Source organism: Odontesthes bonariensis, chromosome 11 (genome assembly GCF_027942865.1).
Source record: "Odontesthes bonariensis isolate fOdoBon6 chromosome 11, fOdoBon6.hap1, whole genome shotgun sequence".
Lineage (NCBI taxonomy): Eukaryota > Metazoa > Chordata > Actinopteri > Atheriniformes > Atherinopsidae > Odontesthes > Odontesthes bonariensis.
Window position 1 is genome coordinate 37,411,733 of NC_134516.1, and position 20,591 is coordinate 37,432,323.

Consider the following 20,591-nt stretch of genomic DNA (forward strand, 5'->3'; position numbering starts at 1 on the left):
ATTACCTTAATGTTCTGTGTTTTCACTAATTGGAACGTCTTACTTTTCAATAAAGTTTGCTTTAAAAAAAAAAAAAATCGATACTTTATCGGGAAACGAAATATCGATATATATCGCAGTATCTATTAAATTGCTCAGCCCTAATCATATAGTGATGTAGAGTACAGTAAGTGGGACCTTTACACATCTGTATACATCTGATGTAACTGTATCTAGTCCACAATGAAAACGCATGTCATTTATAAAACTCATTCATTGTCTTCTGGATATAGCGTATCATGGAACTGGAAGCAAGTGCACCACCGAAAAACTTCATCTGCACGGATGAGGCGGGCCTCAACCAAAATATCATCGGCCACAGAGCTACAGATGATGTGCCTTAACCTAACCATGGGGGCTGTTATCTCTGAGAAGGCTCTGCCAACGTATATTCCCTTTATTGGGCCATGCAGTACAGAGCATCTTGCCACCTTTAGACACTCTGCAGGCACCTGAACAAGAGAGGGGTCAGATAGGAGATGACCGGCCAAAGGAGGTGATGGTTTGGTTCGATGTCAGTTTCCATCACTCCAACATCATCAGGCCCACAACAGGATGCTGATTGAGTTCCTCCCACCCTACTCCCCAGTTCTTAACCCCGAAGTTTTCTCTTAGTGCTCTGCAGTGCTGTCTTCTCCTTTCTGCACCGCAGCTACATGGCAACAAATTACAGTGCAAACAGTAAATGGGAACCTTGTCCAGTCTCTAAAATAACTGTCATCCAGACTTTAGCCATAGATGACATCATCCCTCCAGAGTACTGTCATACTGACTGCATGACTAAGCAACCTGACTATCTTATCCGCACAAAATGACATGTTCACTGACACATATTTACTTTGGAGAGATGAACTAAGGATGTCGAGCTTTAATAAACACCATTTTTTAATTAAAAAAAAACGTTTAACTTAAAGGTGGCCAAACTAAAACGAAACAGAACTCAAATAGCCACTTGATGCACTTCAGGGTTTCTGGTTTACGCAGTACAAAAAGGTCCAAAAGCGTAAAAAAATGTAGTTCATCACGGATTTATTCCAAGTTTGCAGGCAAAACTAAACATGGCGAGCTTCCCAGGATCCCTTCCTGCCTCTCCTGCTCTGATACCCGCTCGTTCTGCCCGATTGCCCCACCTGTTTACCCACTGAATGCCTCACCTGTTCACCCACCGATTGCCTCACCTGTTCACCCACCGATTGTTTCACCTGTTCACCCACTGATTGACTGACGATTGGTAAAAAAACGATGTGACCACCCAAGTGCGACCAGAGCTTCCTAAAACCTGTGTTTTTTTATTTATGTATTTATGTATTATTTACAGAAGGCCTCAGGGCCTTCTACGCCTTCAGAGAAGGCCTTAAAAAATTCAGAACAAAAACATATTAGTATTAAATAATAATATATGTACACATAAAAAAACTCAATCAGTCTCATTTAATGTAATACAATACATTTAACACTTCATTCTCGCTAATCTATGTTCCAAAGTTAAGTTTACTGTCAAATTCACATCGGCAATGAAAGGGTTACTGTCGTGAAACATACTATCCAATCAGAATCGTCCATCTCTATCGAAGCAAGATTAACCGGCTCATTAATTGGTTAGGACCTCACGCATCTCGGGGAAGGCCAAGCTATGTGTTTTGGTTTAGAGAGTGATGGGGAAATTGACCAATCACGGTTTGATTTGAAGTGGGTGGGACAAAAAAAAAGCTCGTAGGCCTTCGTGAAAAACGTGCAGCCCCAGTCTAGCAGCAGAGTAGGCTCTCTTGCATCCACACCCCAGTCCAGCAGGTGGCGGTAATGCACCTTTTCCGTTAAGCTGCCAACCGCCATAATAACCCAAGAAGAAGAAGAAAAGCATGCAGACAGAGGCTGTGCTCGAAACCGCCTACTACATACTACATACTTGAAAACGGCATACTCATCGATCAGACACCATGCAGAGTGTTTACACACAGTGCACTTCACTCCTGCCCGAGCCGAAATCAGCCGGCCTGAAAAGCTGATTTCGCTTAAGCTATAAACTCTGTAAATATATAACTTTAGCAACATTTGAAACATTTTCAGGCGAGAAAGTAGTCATTTAGACCCCCAAGGTGTTGAAAATGTGACAAAATACCGGCTATTTACAAGTTTTTTCCCACGAATTCGGTGCTACTAAAGCTAGCCGCAGTGAGCAACGCACTTCCTGTTATGCCGTTTTGACTGCTCTCGTCCCTTTAACGGAATTTGACCGTTCAAATGGCGATGGGCAACGTCACGTTACGCTGCATCTTGGGTAGTTTGAGTGTGACAAGTAACCTCATGATGAATACTCAACATTTCGGCGAATCTAGTATACATCTAGTGTACATCCGGGAACTTAAAAAAGTATGACTAGTAGGAATAGTAGGAGAAGTAGGCGGTTTCGAACACATTCAGAGAGTCTCTATTATGAGGAGAGGGAAAGCTGGCGGCTTTTTCCGGGTGGTACTGCACTCTAGGGGGGCGCCAACGAAGCAGTGCAGAGCAGGCAGAACTCTCTGGTGGTACTATGAGATCCACCTTAGATGCAGCCATTGCTTTGGATAGAATTTTTTATATTTTTTCATTTTAATTTTCCTAAAGGCAGGATAAATTATCCTTTCAAACGGCACTTGGTTTGATTTTTTAGACTCACTAGATTTGTTTAAAATACACATTTATCGCCAGTATTGCATCCCGAGTGACGTCACACATGTGGTATCACTTTACGGCATGGTCAGTCCTAGCGCTGAGCTAGCAGAGAGGTGTTAGCTCAAATAGTTACAGATTTCAGCACAGCCCTTTTACATACTCTCTGACTAGCCTCTGGTTTAGCTTTGGTTGTTGTTAGCAGCACCAGGTTAGCACTCTGGCACAGTGGACGAGTGCCGTAAAGCAGCCGGTCGTAATCAGCCGTGCGTTCTTCAGATTCCGTTTGCTAGATGCTAGCGGAGACTGACTCGCAAATGCCAGACCTGTAAGAAAACAGAAAGCTATAACTCCCAGGTTATTGTACTTTCGATATAAATCCACATCCCTCTGTCAGAAATCACAGTAATATTTTCAGGTTTCAGCCGCTAGCGGGGACATTTTTTGAGTTATTAGCGCCAGCCCTATGGCCAATGGTCATTCTGCACTCGCTCGCCACCGCCCCCGGACAAAATCAACTGAACTGCAACCAAATTTTTTATAATGGGGCGAATAGGAAGCGGAACGGTTGTCTGTAGAAGGGCTGTGATGCAGAGTGGAGCGGTTGAGAGACAGAATGGCGGAAGACGAGACCAATGTTGTGGCTTGCTTGATAGCCTTTTTTCCCGCAATGATTTTTTTTCTTCAGCAATGAGGGCTGAGGTGAAGGCCCAGCCGTACTGCTCACGGTTCGCTACTGATTATTTATGTAATAATACATAAATATATATAAATATTAATATTAATTATACCAAATATTATTTATATTTATGCATTATTTATTTCTGTATTTAAGTATTTTTGTGTGAAACGCCCAAAATGAATTAAATTAATTACTAACCAATTCATCTAAAACAACTAAAATTAAAGAAAAATACCAATTATCAACCAAAAAGTAACCAAATAATATCAAATAAATCTAAATTCTAAGACTAAAAATAGAGAAATAGCTCCGACACCGATGTTACTGTCAAAGTGTGTTTCATTCAGACTCAGTTTCTGACAGATAAACACTCTCCACCAAATAAATGTGCACAAATCATCTTTCTTAAATGTTTATTGGGTGTTTCTGAGCCGATCGGCTCCCCCTGCTGGCAGCCGGCAGCTTTACTGCTCTCTGCAACACAACTTTGGTCGGATTAAAAAGAGGAATTTTGATTCATCTCCTGATGAAACTGTTTGTCTAAATGCTTCTGAACTGATGACAGACGAGGTGAGACGTATTCGGGATGGTGTCGTCGTCATGGCGCCGGGCATCTTCTCGTCTGAAAACACAAACAGAGCTTCGTCAGCAGAACTGAGCAAAAGGTGGACGGAGGGGGGTGAACAGGGACTCCCCGTCTCACCATTCATGCCATGGCAGCTGGGGAGGAGCCGGCCAGCAGCTGCAGCAGCAGGTTCTGAAGGACCGTGCTCAGCTTCTGGACCACGCTGCCCTGGCAGTCTGAGAAGCACATCAGACCATGAACCATGCAGATCCATGCATGCATGTGTGTGTCACTGCTGAACAATGTTGAATCCTGCTGTTCCTCATAAAGAGAAGCTGACTCACCTCCTCCACTGGGCTCATCGGTGGGTTTCCCAGCTGTGGGAACAACACAGAACACAGTGATAAACACATGCTCCAGCACTGAAACACAGCACTCAGGCAGGGTTTGGAGTTTTAATGGACGCCAGCAGAAAGCCTGTGACTCTCATGACAAGTGACCGGTGGTGGTGCAGGCTGACTTACATTTGTTTGGATGCTTTAACAACCACTGGGCCATGTGAGTAGATATACATCCTGATGAAGCATTACTGCAGGTGCAACTCCTGTTATACACACGCAATAACCATGTAGGCGCTCTAAAATATAAGATAACGACCGGAAGTAGGGGAAAGAAAAGGGAAGGCTGTGTTCGAAACCGCATACTTCTCCTATTTCTCCTACTACTCCTACTAACTTTTTGAGTTAGTATGCGAGTTTGAGTAAGCGAGAAGTTCCCGGATGCATACTAGATTCTCCGAAATGTTGGGTATGCATCATGAGGTCACTACTCATACTCAAACTACCCAAGATGCAACGTAACGTGACGTCGCCGATCGTCATTTCCTGTCAAAACGGCAGTTTCAAGCTAGCTACAACAAGGGTAGGTTCACTTCCTGTTTTCAAAACAAAAGCACCAATTGTATGGTAATGGCTTTCCCTATGATAAAAGGCAACGGGTATTTTATTTTGTGAAAATAACCGGAAGTGCGTTGCTCACTGCGTCGAATTCGTGGGAACAAAATTGTAAATAGCTGGTATTTTGTCAGGTTTTCAACACGTTGGGGATCTAAACGACTACTTTCTCGCCTGAAAATGTTTCAAATGTTGCTAAAGTTTACAGAGTTTAGAGCTTGAGAGAAATCTGCTTCAGGCCGGCTGATTTCGGCTCGGGCAGGAGCGAGATGCATTGTGGGTAAACGCTCTGTATACTGTCTGATCAATGAGTAGGCAGTGTGGAAGTATGTAGTATGTAGTATGCAGTATGCAGTATGCTGTATGTAGTATGCAGTATGCAGTATGTAATATGCAGTATGCAGTATGTCATATGCAGTATGTAGTATGCAGTATGCAGTATGTAGTATGTAGTATGCAGTATGCAGTATGCAGTATGTAATATGCAGTATGCAGTATGTAGTATGCAGTATGCAGTATGTAGTATGCAGTATGTAGTATGTAGTATGTAATATGCAGTATGCAGTATGTAGTATGTAGTATACAGTATGCAGTATGCAGTATGTAGTATGCAGTATGTAGTATACAGTATGCAATATGTAGTATGCAGTATGCAGTATGCAGTATGTAGTATGCAGTATGCAGTATGCAATATGTAGTATGCAGTGTGCAGTATGTAGTATGCAGTATGTAGTATGCAGTATGCAGTATGTAGTATGCAGTATGTAGTATGCAGTATGCAGTATGCAATATGTAGTATGCAGTATGCAGTATGCAGTATGTAGTATGTAGTATGCAGTATGTAGTATGCAGTATGCAGTATGTAGTATGCAGTATGCAGTATGTAGTATGCAGTATGCAGTATGCAGTATGTAGTATGCAGTATGCAGTATGCAGCATGTAGTATGTAGTATGCAGTATGCAGTATGTAGTATGCAGTATGTAGTATGCAGTATGCAGTATGTAGTATGCAGTATGTAGTATGCAGTATGTAGTATGCAGTATGTAGCATGTAGTATGTAGTATGCAGTATGCAATATGTAGTATGTAGTATGCAGTATGCAGTATGTAGTATGCAGTATGCAGTATGCAATATGTAGTATGCAGTATGCAGTATGTAGTATGTAGTATGCAGTATGCAGTATGTAGTATGCAGTATGCAGTATGCACTATGTAGTATGCAGTATGTAGTATGCAGTATGCAGTATGCAATATGTAGTATGCAGTATGCAGTATGTAGTATGCAGTATGCAGTATGTAGTATGCAGCATGCAGCATGCAGCATGCAGTATTAAGATTAAGATCCGATTTATTGGTCATGCATACATGCATACACACGAAATTTGTCCTCCGCTTTTAATCCATCCAGGTTGGCACCTGTTGACACACACATGCACATGCACAGGGTAACACTCTCAGAGACAGATGCCAACCTGGAGCGGTGGGCAGGCATGAAGCGCCCGGGGAGCATGGGGGGTACGGTGCCTTGCTCAAGGGCACCTCAGCCGTGACAAGGAGGTGGACTGACACCCCTCCAGCTATCAGTATGCAGTATGCACCATGCAGCATGCAGTATGTAGTATGTAGTATGTAGTATGTAGTATGTAGTCTGGTGTCTGGTGTCATATCAGAGCTGTACCACGGCCAGCTTTACCTGGACGGAGAGCATCCTCCAGCCTGAATCCAGCACCATCTAAGAATGAAAAGGAAGCATGATAAAGTGGAAGTTAGTCTACTTTCTCCTGGTCTGCGTTACCTTTATGCTGAGATGTGTCACATGTCTGCAGGCTAACATGAAGTGTACTCACTTCCTCCAGCTGGCTTGGGGGTCTGAGGGCCTATAGACCAACAGAAAAGGGACGCCACCGTTACATTACGTTCATCCAAACAGCCGCGAGGCTTTCTCTGAAAACACTCCCCGATTCTGAGCACGATCTGAGCAGCAAGACCTAACAGCACATCTGTATTGCTCAGCTTTAAGAGCTCCTTCCAACAGAATCCCAGCGGGTCAGATCATACGATCATACACTGTTTGGACCCAACCAATGTGCTGGCATCATGTCTTCAGAGCTTACCTGGACGAAGAGCATCTGCCAGGTTGAAACCATTTCCATCTAAAGAAAAGTGACAAATAATTGTATATATACCGTATATATATATGCTGAATCTATTACTACTGCTGTGATAAAGTGGTAAACACACACCTCCTCCGGCGGGCCTTGGCGGTTTTGTCCCTGCGGAGCCTCCTACAAGATAATCACGTCTTCAAAGAACATGTCAACATGTCATGTTAGGCCCTAATCTGCTCACATGGCCTCCAACATTGTAAATGATCTTTTTCCTTGTCAGTCTCTTTGGATAAAAGTGTCTGCTAAATGCCTAAATGTGCTATACTGCATAAAACTTCGTCATAGGATGAAAGTAGCAGAGAAATTTGTCTGTCTCTGAATCCTAGGAGCTTGAATAAGGGCAGCAGGACTTCCCTGACCTTGACCCTGAGGATTACCCTCTCAGATAACAGTCAGCGGGGTTACATGGCACTGAAAGGATCGGATTATTTGCTAAATTACAATAAGAACGAGATGTGCGCACGTTGGGGCATGCGCTGGACGTCGTAGTAGCGCAGCTCTGCCCACATGCATTGATACCCTCTGCGTACGTACGAGCACATAATAACCCCAATGCGGAGGGGTTTTTGAAAATTTCTAGGGGGCGCCACTGAGCCATTTTGCTCTGCCCACACACGATACCCTTTACATACGTACGAGGTCGTCAGGGTGGACGTGTGTGCCAAGTTTCATGACCTTGCGATGATGAAAAGGCTTTCAAATCACAAACGCCATCACACGATCCCCCCACAGTCCAGCATTCACCGTATGAAGTTTGGGACAGATTGGATAATGTATGTGGGTGATGGCGAGTCTTCAAACAACACGTGGAACAGTGAGATCAGTCACAACCAATAACAAACCAAATAACTAAATGGATTTAACACTGACCACTTTAAACTGAACAGATTAAACACTTTAGCATAAAGAAAAAGAGTAAGGATTTTTTCCTAAAAAAACAATTTAAAAGACTAAGAGGTAACAAAAAGATCAAAACAAGATTATTTCCTAAATAAAGGATATAAAACCAATCAAAACCCTTATATCCCCCTAATAAGATTTAAACCCACCAACAAAACTAAAAATCCTTTATTTAGCGATTTTTCCCTCACAAAATAAATCACACTACCTACGAACGGCCAACAGAGGGCGCTCGACCACAAACGACAACAGAACCACGCACAAACAAAAAGAAGAACAAAACACCGGCGGCACAGTCAAATCCACTTCAACAAACAACTATAGAGATAAAATTAACCAAAAAACCCCCAAAACTCTTTAGATTAGCCACCTTACTAGAATCTAAACCCGCCAACAGGATCAGAAGGTCCTTTATTCAGCGATCTTTGCTCACAAAATTCAACCACACTACCTACGAACGGCCGACAGAGGGCGCTCGACCGCAAACGATAACAGAACCATCTACACAAAGAAGAAGAACAAAACACCGGCGGGACAGTCAAATCCAATTCAACAAAGTACTTTAGGGACAAAATCAACCAGAACCCCCCAAAACTCTTTAGATTTACCCCCTTAAGATGACCTAAACCCGCCATCAAGATCAGAAAGACCTTTATTAACGATCTTTTGCTCACAAAATTAACCACACTACCTACGGATGGCCGACAGAGGGCGCTCGACCACAGACGACAACAGAACCATCTACACAAAGAAGAAGAACAAAACACCGGCGGGACAATCAAATCCACTTCAACAAATAACTATAGGGACAAAATCAACCAGAACCCCCCAAAACTCTGTAGATTTACCCCCTTAATAGGACCTAAACCCGCCAGCATGATCAGAAAGACCTTTATTAACGATCTTTGCTCAAAAAGTTTACCACACTACCTACGAACGGACGACAGAGGGCGCTCGACCACATTACATAACATACAATTACATAATGAACCACATAACAAAGGATTATTCCACCAACAACAGAAACCCCAATAACGAAATCAAATCCCTTCCTTACAAACTTAACTCTAGGCACAAAATCTACAAAACAACCCCCCCCAATACCCTTAAAAATAAATCCCCCCAATATGATTTAAACCCACCAGCAGGATTAAAAAATCCTACATACAACTAACCTTTCTCACAAAATAAATCACACACGGAAAACACCAGCCTGACTACGAACCAACAGGAGAAGAAAGTAAGATTAAACCAAGGTATAAAAAGGAAACCAAAAGAGTAGACAAGCACTTTTTTAATAAGAAGAACTATAGAAAAATAGGAGACAATATATTCTTAAGGAAAAAAAATTAAATTAAAACACACGGACAAAATAAAGGAAAAAAGACACTACTAAGTTAACACTGACTTATTACAACCCCAATTCAACCAAATCTTCAACTTTTTAACAAAACAAATTCAAACCAACCAATGAGAGCCCCCGACACAACCGCAAAGGATCATGGGTACAGCCCAAAAGAGCACCGTCTCTAAAACAGGTAGAGCAACAAGGTGAATACCCCAGCCTCAAGGGGATAAACTCCACCTCCATTTGAAGGACTAGACAACCAATGTGACCAGACCTTTTGATCCAACCGCAGCCAGCAGACCTTGAAGCAGACAGAAGCCCAGCAGATCCCCAGAAGGACCAGCAGATCTTCAGCCGCTTACTACAGACAAAGGCTCTTTTAAGAGCTACCTGAGAGCTTTCCTTTTAAAACACCGGAGCAGCCAGCAACAGACCTTTCCAAGGAACCTACTAACTCAGCAACCTCCAGAACAGGACTCCACCGCAATAAAATTGTTTCTTTTCTGAGATTCTAAAAACAGCTAGACAAATTACCTTCTGCTAAATCTTGCAGAACACACGAGTTCCAAATGACGCCGAGGGAACAACTAAAAACAGGATAAGTATACTGGGCACACTGGGATAACCTTACGGTGTCAACAAACGGTGTGGTTCATTCCAGTATATTTGGTAAGTATGCAGCCACCCATGTTCCGAATCTAGGACAGCACTGTGGGACCTGCGACTCTGGGTTTAGAGTCTTAATTGCAACCCAGTCTTCTATAAGGCTTAGCCTCAAATACACCACAGAATACTCTGCAAAACACACGCGGTTACTTCAGTAACCTCTGCCCAAAATAAAACACAATTGGAATCCTTCAAATTGCCACTTTTACAGGGATACGTCCGCTGGCTTAGTTAGAAGCCAGTCCGTGGATGCAACAGGACCTAGATTGTACAATTTTCCATTTAAAACAATCTCTGGACGAATTTACCTCACGAATTTCTTTTTTGAAAAAAACACCTCGCCTTGTCGTTTGAAAAAACCCCCCTGGGGGAATAAAAAAACACCACCGATTACACTCTAATAAACAAGGTTATTGGACCTTAACTCCAAACTAAATAACCTACTGCGTTTGACCACTGCATTCTAACCTTCCCGTCGACTTTAGTAATAAAAGGACTCCTCAGCCCTCTAGGAACCGTATCACCATTTGAAAAACGCCTTTTCCCTCCGTTTTCACCGTCGTGTTGAACCAAGGTAACCCTTAGTTCACAAACCGAGGCACACCGGTGCCAACACGCTATAAGAAAAGTAATCACTTCAAACTAAAACCGAACACAGGGCAAGCTACAAGATAAACTTTCTATCACCTAATCACCTCAAAATTGGACACAGGGTTAACCTCCAGACTTGATCACCTGGGGGGCTTCCAATTAGGTAGAACGTACGGTGATAAAACAGCTGAAACGTTCTATAATCCTTTTTGGTTCACCGCTGACGAGTTACCCCTGAAATTCTGTTAGGAAAACTAGTTTAGCTACCTGATAGCCTGGAAATATCCCTGATATCTCCATACTAACAGCGCTACGAATCATAAACACAGGACCAATAAATAGCAACATAAAATAAGACAGGGACAAGCCGCAAACCGCACGAACCGACGTTTTAACAACCAGTTAAAATGAACCCGAACAACGCAACCGCGTGGACACAAGTCCTGTTAGCATACATCCTCCATGTACATTTACAGGAGGTTGACCCAAATGAAAAGGAAAAAGAAAAATTTGAAAAAACACTAGATGAAATAGAAAAAATTCCAAAGAAACAATTTTACTGGCTACTTAACCTAGCCACGGCCAGAGCACAGACTCAATTTAAACCAAAACAGGCGACCATTGCTAAAGCGAGAAAAGCGATCGAACAACGCAGAACAAAACCAAAAACCGACCCAAAGCTCTCCGAAACACATAACACGAGAACACAGAAGCAGGGAAAGGACATGACAACACAAGAGGGACAGATGACAGTAAGAACTGATAATCAAGGAGGCTCCGTGTTCATGTGTTTATGACACACGATACATAACCACCCACAAACATACTCAGGGAGCGTCAAAACTCCGATACATACATCACATGAGCAAACAACACCTTTGGAGACACCGAGAAAATCAACCGAACAATACCAAACAAAAACTTATGATAATCCAAAACCTCACTCAACTACATACCACGAGGACACAGAATCAGGAGAAAGACACAACACCACAACAGGGAAAGACAATAGACAGAACAGACAAACAAGGAGGCTCAGGCCTACCATTGCACACGGCACATAAACAACTACTAACATCCTCAAGGAGCCTCAAAACTCCAATACACACGACACATAAGCGAACAACACCTCCGGAAACACCAAACAAATCAGAACCAACTACCAAAAAAACAAAAACCGACCCGATAACCACCCGTAAACAAATGGAACCACGTCGCACAACCCAAACAACCATTTTCCCAAGAACCAGCCTCAATGTTCACGAACATTTTGGCAATAAAATGCAAAACTGGTCCTTACAACCCGACAAACCGTTTATCATCTTTGGCGACTCAAACTTAAAAAGGCTACCAATAATCAATAACGACCAGGTCCAAATAGATAGCTTCCCAGGAGGGAACCTGACTCACGCCATCAACATCCTCCGTAACAAAACACCGGTTTCGGATACAACCCAACGAGTGATCCTCTCGTTCGGAGTAAATAACAAAGATTACAACGAACACACCACGCTCAAGAAATTAATTTCAAGACTAATATATACGGCACAAAACACCTTCCCATACGCAAACATCTATTTCCAAGCTCTGAATTTTTCAGACCAACTTACAACAAACCAAAAAAACAACCTCAGACAGTTCAATAACTTCTTGAGGGAAATTTTACAAGATAACAACATAATACCGCCACTAACTAACGACAAATTTGCCACCACAGCCGACCAAATACACTGGACCCCAGCCACAGGCCGACACATGTGGAACCTCTGGAGGGAATATTTAAACTAATACCCTCATATGAACTTTCTCCCCCAACCCCCAACCCGCTGGATAAGGCAGTAATCAACCTATCCACACTTAATTTATCCATTCACGGTACTAAATTATTGGCCAAGGGCCTGTCCTTCGTCCCGACGGAAACCAAAATCAAAAACGTACGGGAATCATGCAAAATGCACGTCCAACAATATCACCAAAAACTCAAACTAGCCACCTTCTTTCACAACAAACCACAGGCCCCAAAACCTCTACCATTCAGAACGCCCTCCACCTGGGAACCACCCCCAGCGGACCTACAACCCCCAATTATGGAACTAATTGAACAGGACAGACAAACAATAAACAGAATCCAAAAGCAACCAGAACCAGACAACCTAAACAAAGAGGAGAAAAAAGCTCTTAAAGACCTCCGCAACAACCACTCAATAATAATAAAACCAGCCGACAAGGGATCCAGTGTGGTCATCATGGGACTAGATTACAAACACGAGGCCCTACGCCAGTTAAATAACGCAGAGTACTACCGCCCCTTGGCGGAACCAATCTACCCACAGACAACCAAAAGAATCCAAAACATCTTGGAAAACCTTTTCAAACGGAAATTTATAAACAAATCACAGTTACAATTCCTACAAGGTGAACAACCACATAGACCACGATACTTCTATCTCCTACCAAAAATCCATAAAGAACCCGAAAAATTGACAGTTCCAAACAAAATCCCCGCAGGTCGCCCCATGGTCTCGGACTGCAGCAGCGAATCCTACGGCTCGGCACTATTTCTGGACTATCATCTAAACCCACTGGCCAACCGTCATGACAGTTATATCAAGGACACACAGGATTTTCTACAGAAAATCACGGCCCTTAAACTCGAACCAAATTGTATGCTCTTCACGGCAGACGTGGAGAGCCTCTACACCAACATAGAAACCGAAAAAGGCCTACAGGCCATCTCCGAATGCCTACAAAACAACCCAGACCCAATCCGACCAGACACACAAATCCTAGAACTCCTCAGAATCAACTTAGAATGTAACGACTTCTATTTTGATGAGAAATGGTATCTCCAGGTTAAAGGCACAGCCATGGGTAAAATGTTCTCCCCAGCTTATGCCAACATCTATATGGCTAAATAGGAAAAGGACACCTTCCTCAAATGTAACAAACTCCCATTAGCCTACTATCGATACCTGGATGACATCTGGGGCATCTGGAACCACTCGCCGACCGATTTTGAACACTTTATAAGCACACTCAATCAACACCACCCATCCATCAAAATCAAACCAACCACCAGCCACGAACAAATCGATTTCCTCGATACAACTACCTTCAAAGGACCCGATTTCCACTTAACAGGGAAACTTGACCACAAACTCTTTGTTAAACCCACAGACACACATGCACTACTACACAGAGACAGTTTCCACCCCAAACATACTTTCTCGGGTATCGTAAAATCACAGCTACTACGATACGCACGAGTCTGTTCTCGTGAAGCGGACAAAGAGGAGGCCACAAACACACTCTTCAAAGCTCTCAAACACAGAGGGTACTCACGCCGGGCGCTTAGAAAGATTAAAAGTGACCACAACAAACCAAATAATAAGACCCCTGAACAAACACAACCAGAACAAACACAACAAATAATCCCACTAACCGGATTCTACTCCGGCCACACACTAAAAGTCCACCAAGAACTCAAAAACAACTTTAAAAGGAAACAACAGATCCACCCACCTCTCCAAAAACTGAGAGTTATATCAGCCTTCAAAAGGAACCCAAGCCTACAAGACCTACTTGTCAGATCAAAATTCACTTCCGAACGCAAAAAAACACAACTAAACCACCAAATAGGAGAAACCACCATCCGAAGCACCAAAAACAACAAAAGATGGCCCATCCAACCTATAATCACAAACAACACCAAAAACATCATCTACCTGATTTGGTGTAACAAATGCAAAAAACAATACATAGGGGAAACAGGACATTCCCTAACAACACGGTTACATGCTCACACACACAACATCGAAAAGAACAGAAAATCTGACACACCGTTGTTCCAACACTTCCAACAACACAAAATAGAGAACCTAAAGGCCAAACCAATTCAACACAATCCCCAATGGTCACAGGAAACAAGGAGAAAACAAGAACGCATCTGGATCTACCGACTCCAGTGCAAATTCCCAGATGGACTAAACACTAGATTTGACACTTAAAAACTTAAAAATGCCAAACCAACTTCAAAATAGAAGTATCTATCAACCCCTACCTGAATCCCCACCTACTAGCCCTTAATTCAACATTAAACCCTTATCTTCACCTTATCCCCGACCTTAACCAACCCTAAATCCAACCCCTACCTCAACCCTAACCTTAACCTTTACCCTAACTAGTCCTCCATCCAACCCCAAAACTTAACTCTAACCACAACCTTAATACTTAATCCAACCAACCCTAATTCCAACCCCCACCTTAACCCTGAACCCTAACTCCTGCTAAATCCTACAACCAACCCCAACCTTAGCCCTAACTTCAAACAGTACCTAATCCAAACCTAAAGGGTTAACCCTAACCAACCCTTAACCCAACACCCACCTTAACCCTAACCTTTAACCCTAAAACTTTAAACGAGCCTAAATCCAAACCCTAACGTTAACTAGGCCCAACACCAACCCTTACCTTTACCTTCACCCTAACTAGACCTCATTCCTACCCCTAAAACTCAACCCTAACCTACACCTGAACCCCTACCTTAACCAAACCTAATTCCTACCCTACCATTACCTTAAAACCCTAACTCTAACTAATCACATAACCAACCCTAAACCCCAACCAACCCTAACCAACCCTAAATCCAACCCCTACCTTTACCCTTAACCCTAACCTTAACTAGTCCCAACACCAACCCTAAACTTAACCCTAACCCTAACCAACCCCAACTAACCCTAACCCTTACCCTAACCCTAACCAACCCTAAACCTAACCTTAACCAATCCTAACTAACCCTAACCCTTACCCTAACCCTAACCCTAACCAACCCTAACTAACCCTAACCCTTACCCTAACCCTAACCAACCCTAAACCTAACCTTAACCAATCCTACCTAACCCTAACCCTTACCCTAACCCTAACCCTAACCAACCCTAACTAACCCTAACCCTTACCCTAACCCTAACCAACCCTAACCCTAACACCTAACCAACCCTAAACTTAACCCTAACCAATCCTAACTAACCTTACCCTCACCCTAACCCTAACCCTAACAACCCTAAATTTAACCCTAACCAACCCTAACTAACCCTTACCCTAACCCCAACCCTAACCCTAATTTTACCTTAACCAACCAGCAGGGGGAGCTCTTCCCTTCCAAAAATGGTTTTACCTTTAACCAACCAACAGAGGGAGCTGGAACCCGCCACAGATCCACTATACGGACAGGGTTGCCACGGCAACGATTCCTGTCAAAATAGCATTCACAGCACAAAATCACGCACACTCCACAAACTAGAATAAATTTTAACAAAAAATCAAAAAAAACTCCTCAAATGACTCCAAAGGTTAAATACCCTGAGACAAAACCCTAAGTCAACCACCAGAGAGGATTCTCCTTTCTTTCCACAGATAATTTTCTTTGGACAATAGGCCGTTAGACCTAAAATCCCAGGTAACAAGACACTGAACATACCTTTTGGCCCAGGTACACACAGTGACGGTGCATCACCAGCGGCAATTAGGCACGCCCACCACACATTATACAAATGAGTTATAACATAATTATTAACAAACTAACCCTACAAGAGAAAAACAAACCTAATGTAGGACTGAAACAAACACCTAATAACTATTTAGATACCCCAGAACAACACCTACCAAAGGTTTATTAACTTAATACACTTTACATAGAATTCAATTCAATTCAATTCAATTCATTTTTATTTATATAGCGCCAAATACAACAAATGTCATCTCAAGGCACTTAGATAGTAAGTCCAATTCAAGCCAATTGGAATTCAATTAATTAATAATAATCATAATTCATAAAATAATCCAATTCGTTCATATAGAGCCAATTCAAAAACAATTTCCTAGCTAAGAAAACCAACAGATTGCACTGAAAACTTTTTGTTTTTCGGTCCAATCTCCCGGCCTGAGCGGCGTGCCTGAGGCGACTGTGGAGAGAAACGACTCCCTTTTAACAGGAAGAAACCTCTGGCAGAACCAGACTCAGGAAGGGTGGCCATCCACCTCGACCAGCTGGGGTTTGAGAAGACAGAAAGGGGGGGGGGGGGGGGCCACGGCGGCGGCGGCACTGTAACACCATTCAAAGGATATCTGTTGGAACAGGGAAACACGAGTTAATGACCACAATAATGTCACATATACATAAAGAGAGGAAAGTGAGGAAAGGTGTGACAGATGAGGCCCCCCAGCAGTCTAGGCCTATAGCAGCTTAACTATGGGATGTTTCAGGATCACCTGAGCCATCCCTATTCAAGGTAAACACAAGAAACTTGTGCTAACGAAAAAATAAATAAATAAATAAATAAATAAAGGACCAGACTCAGTGAGTAATTCCCTATACTCCCTATATAGATCTGCTCCTCACACCACAACAACCATCTTTTTACAGCCACAAGCTACCTCAGCCTCTCACCAACTGCACACCAGTCACAGCGGGGTGGGGATGCAAACCCTGGTTCGGGTAGGGGGAGAAATAAAAGAGGTAAGATAAGCGGGAATGGGATTCAAACCCTGGTTCGGGTAGGGGGTAATGAAAGTATAGAAGGTGCCAGAGGTGGAGGCAGAACAAGACACACTAGCAGATTCAACAGACCTAACTATAAGCTTTATAAAAAAGGAAAGTTTTAAGCCTGGTCTTAAAAGTGGAAAGGGTGTCTGCTTCCCGGACATTTACTGGCAGCTTATTCCACAACAGAGGGGCCTGATAACTGAAGGCTCTGCCTCCCATTCTACTTTTAGAAACTCTGGGAACCTCAAGTAAACCTGCAGTTTTGGAACGAAGTGCTCTGTTAGGAAAATATCTTACAATGAGATCTTTAAGATATGACGGAGCTTGGTCATTAAGAGCTTTATATGTAAGGAGAAGAATCTTAAATTCTATTCTGAATTTAACAGGGAGCCAATGAAGAGAAGCTAAAACTGGAGAAATATGATCTCTCCTGTTAGTTCTCATCAGAACTCTGGCTGCAGCATTTTGGATCAGCTGGAGGCTTTTCAGAGAATATGTGGGACAGCCCAATAATAAAGAATTACAGTAGTCACATCTTGAAGTAACAAATGCATGGACTAGTTTTTCTGCATCACTCTGAGACAAGATGTTCCTGATTTTAACAATATTACGAAGATGAAAGAAGGCAGTCCTAGAAACCTGTTTTATATGCGAGTCAAATGATAAGTTCTGGTCAAAAATAACTCCAAGGTTCCTCACTGTAGAACTAGAAGCCAAGGAAATACCATCTAGAGTAACTATATAGCTAGACAATTTCTCCCTGAAGCGCTCAGGTCCAAAGATAACGACTTCAGTTTTGTCTGAATTTAGAAGCAGACAGTTCTGAGTCATCCAGGTCTTTATGTCTTTAAGACATGCTTGTAGTCTGACCAACCTATTGGGTTCATCTGGTTTTATAGATAAGTACAGCTGAGTATCATCAGCATAGCAATGGAAATTTATGCCATGATGTCTAATAATGTTACCTAATGGAAGCATGTATAAAGTGAAAAGAATCGGTCCAAGCACAGAACCCTGGGGAACTCCATGACTTACTCTGGTGTGTGAGGAAGATTCTTCATTTACAAGAACAAACTGAAATCTATCAGATAAATATGACTTAAACCAGCCTAATGCAGTTCCTTTAATCCCAATAACATGTTCAAGTCTGTGTAATAAGATACTGTGATCGACCGTATCAAATGCAGCACTTAGATCCAACAGGACAAGCACAGACACAAGTCCGCTATCAGAGGCTAAGAGGAGATCATTGGTAACTTTCAGCAGTGCAGTTTCTGTGCTATGATGCACTCTGAATCCTGACTGAAACTCTTCAAACAGATTATTTCTGTGTAAGTGATCACAAAGCTGAGCTGCAACTATTTTTTCAAGAACTTTAGACATAAAATGGAGATTGGATATAGGTCTATAATGAGCAAACACTTCTGAATCAAGAGTAGGTTTTTTAAGTAAAGGTTTAATTACAGCAACCTTAAAAGTCTGAGGTACATATCCTGTCAACAAAGACAGATTGATCAAATCCAATATGGAAGTGTCAATTAAGGGGAAAACCTCCTTGAACAGTCTGGTTGGGATTGGGTCTAAAACACAAGTTGATGGTTTAGAAGAGACTATTGCTGTTGTTAGTTCAGAGAGATCAACTGGACAGAAGCCGTCTAAATATAAATCAGGTTCTAAAGATACTTCTAAAGCTGCTGTACTTGATGATACATCAGTGATAATAGTGGGAAGGACTCCATCAATCTTCTGTCTGATAGAAACAATTTTATTAATAAAGAAGCTCATGAAATCATCACTGCTGAGAGTTAAAGGAATAACTGGCTCAGCAGAGCTCGGACTCTTAGTCAGACTGGCTACAGTGCTGAAAAGAAACCTGGGATTATTCTTATTCTCTTCTATCAATGATGAATAATAAGCAGTTCTAGCTTTACGAAGGGCTTTCTTATACGTTATTAAACTATCTTTCCAGACTAACTGAGACTCTTCTAAATTAGAGGAACGCCACTGTCTCTCCAGCTTTCTTGCAGTCTGCTTTAAAGCACGCAGCTGTGAATTATACCAAGGAGCCAGCCTCTTCTGACTGATTACCTTCCTTTTCAGAGGGGCAACATTGTCCAGTGCTGTCCGCATTGAAACTATAGTGCTGTCAACAAGAGAGTCAAGTGCTGCTGGAGTAAAGTTTAGGTAGTCGTCCTCTGTCATATCTGCACATGGCAGTGAAGAAAAGGATGATGGAATTAAGTCTTTAAATCTGGTTACAGCATCCTCTGATAGACACCTTCTATATGTAAATTTCTTCTCAGAAACTGTATAGTCAAGTAATGTAAACTCAAAGGTTATCAGAAAATGGTCAGATAAGACAGAGTTATGAGGGAACACTGTTAACTGTTCACTCTCAATGCCATAAGTCAGCACAAGATCAAGGGTGTGATTAAGGCAGTGAGTCGGTCCGTGAACACTCTGAGTAAATCCAATAGAGTCCAATATAGAATTAAAGTTCATATTCAGGCTATCATTTTCAACATCTACATGAATATTAAAGTCACCCACTACAATGACTTTATCTGTACTCAGCACTAACTGGGATAAAAACTCTGAGAATTCAGACAGAAACTCAGAATAAGGGCCAGGTGGACGATACACAACAACAAACACAAGAGGTTTCTGGGATTTCCACTTTGCGAGGGAAAAACTGAGAATCACAGATTCAAAAGAGCTCAAACTAATCTTGGGTCTGGGACTGATGAGTAACCCTGATCTGAAAATAGCTGCCACTCCTCCTCCTCTGCCTGTGGTTCCAGGAACGTGAACATTTAAACAGTCAGAGGGAGTTGCTTCATTAATGCTAACATGATCCTCCTGCTGCAGCTAGGTTTCTGTAAGACTAAATATATCAATATGATGATCACACATCAACTCATTCACTAACAGAGACTTGGAAAGGAGAGATCTGATATTCAGCAAACCACATTTAATAGTTTGATGTTTTTGTTCAGTTAAAGTTTTTGTTTTAATAATTTCTTTTTGCACAAGAGGATTTGCTCCTTTTGTGTTAATCGATTGGGTGGGTAGCAGCAGGTGGGAAGCTGCAGAGAAGTGTGTAAGACTACAACTCTGCATCCTGGTCTGAGCCCTGGGTTGTCATGTTTTAGGGTGGCAAATAAATTCATCCATATTTCTAGAAATGAGAGCTGCTCCTTCCAAAGTGGGATGGATGCCGTCTCTCCTCATCAGACCAGGTTTCCTCCAGAAAGATTGCCAATTATCTATGTAGCCCACGTTGTTTGCTGGACACCATCTAGACAACCAGCGATTGTAGGACGACATGCGGCTAAACATGTCATCACTGGTCAGATTTGGCAGGGGTCCAGAGAAAACTACGGACTCCGACATTGTTTTGGCAAAATTACACACCGATGCAACATTAATTTTAGTGACCTCCGATTGGCGTAACCGGGTGTCATTAACGCCGACGTGAATAACTAT

The 20,591-nt window shown here is 42.4% G+C and overlaps 1 protein-coding gene across 11 annotated transcripts in view; it reads right to left on the reverse strand.

Moving 5' to 3' along the window:
• Positions 1 to 3,772: 3,772 nt before the first annotated feature.
• Positions 3,773 to 20,591, reverse strand: part of LOC142391928 (uncharacterized) — a 100,450-nt gene continuing 83,631 nt past the window's right edge. For 6 of the 11 annotated variants that reach the window (XM_075478108.1, XM_075478120.1, XM_075478118.1 and 3 more), the window contains 7 exons: positions 7,135 to 7,176; positions 7,006 to 7,044; positions 6,739 to 6,768; positions 6,585 to 6,623; positions 4,283 to 4,315; positions 4,077 to 4,174; positions 3,773 to 3,995 (listed from right to left, as the gene is read on the reverse strand). In XM_075478108.1, the coding sequence (XP_075334223.1) occupies positions 4,080 to 4,174; positions 4,283 to 4,315; positions 6,585 to 6,623; positions 6,739 to 6,768; positions 7,006 to 7,044; positions 7,135 to 7,176 (278 nt within the window). In that variant the 3' untranslated portion in view covers positions 3,773 to 3,995; positions 4,077 to 4,079. The remainder of the gene's footprint in view (positions 3,996 to 4,076; positions 4,175 to 4,282; positions 4,316 to 6,584; positions 6,624 to 6,738; positions 6,769 to 7,005; positions 7,045 to 7,134; positions 7,177 to 20,591) is intronic. The other 5 variants (XM_075478113.1, XM_075478114.1, XM_075478117.1 and 2 more) reach the window with 2 other exon arrangements.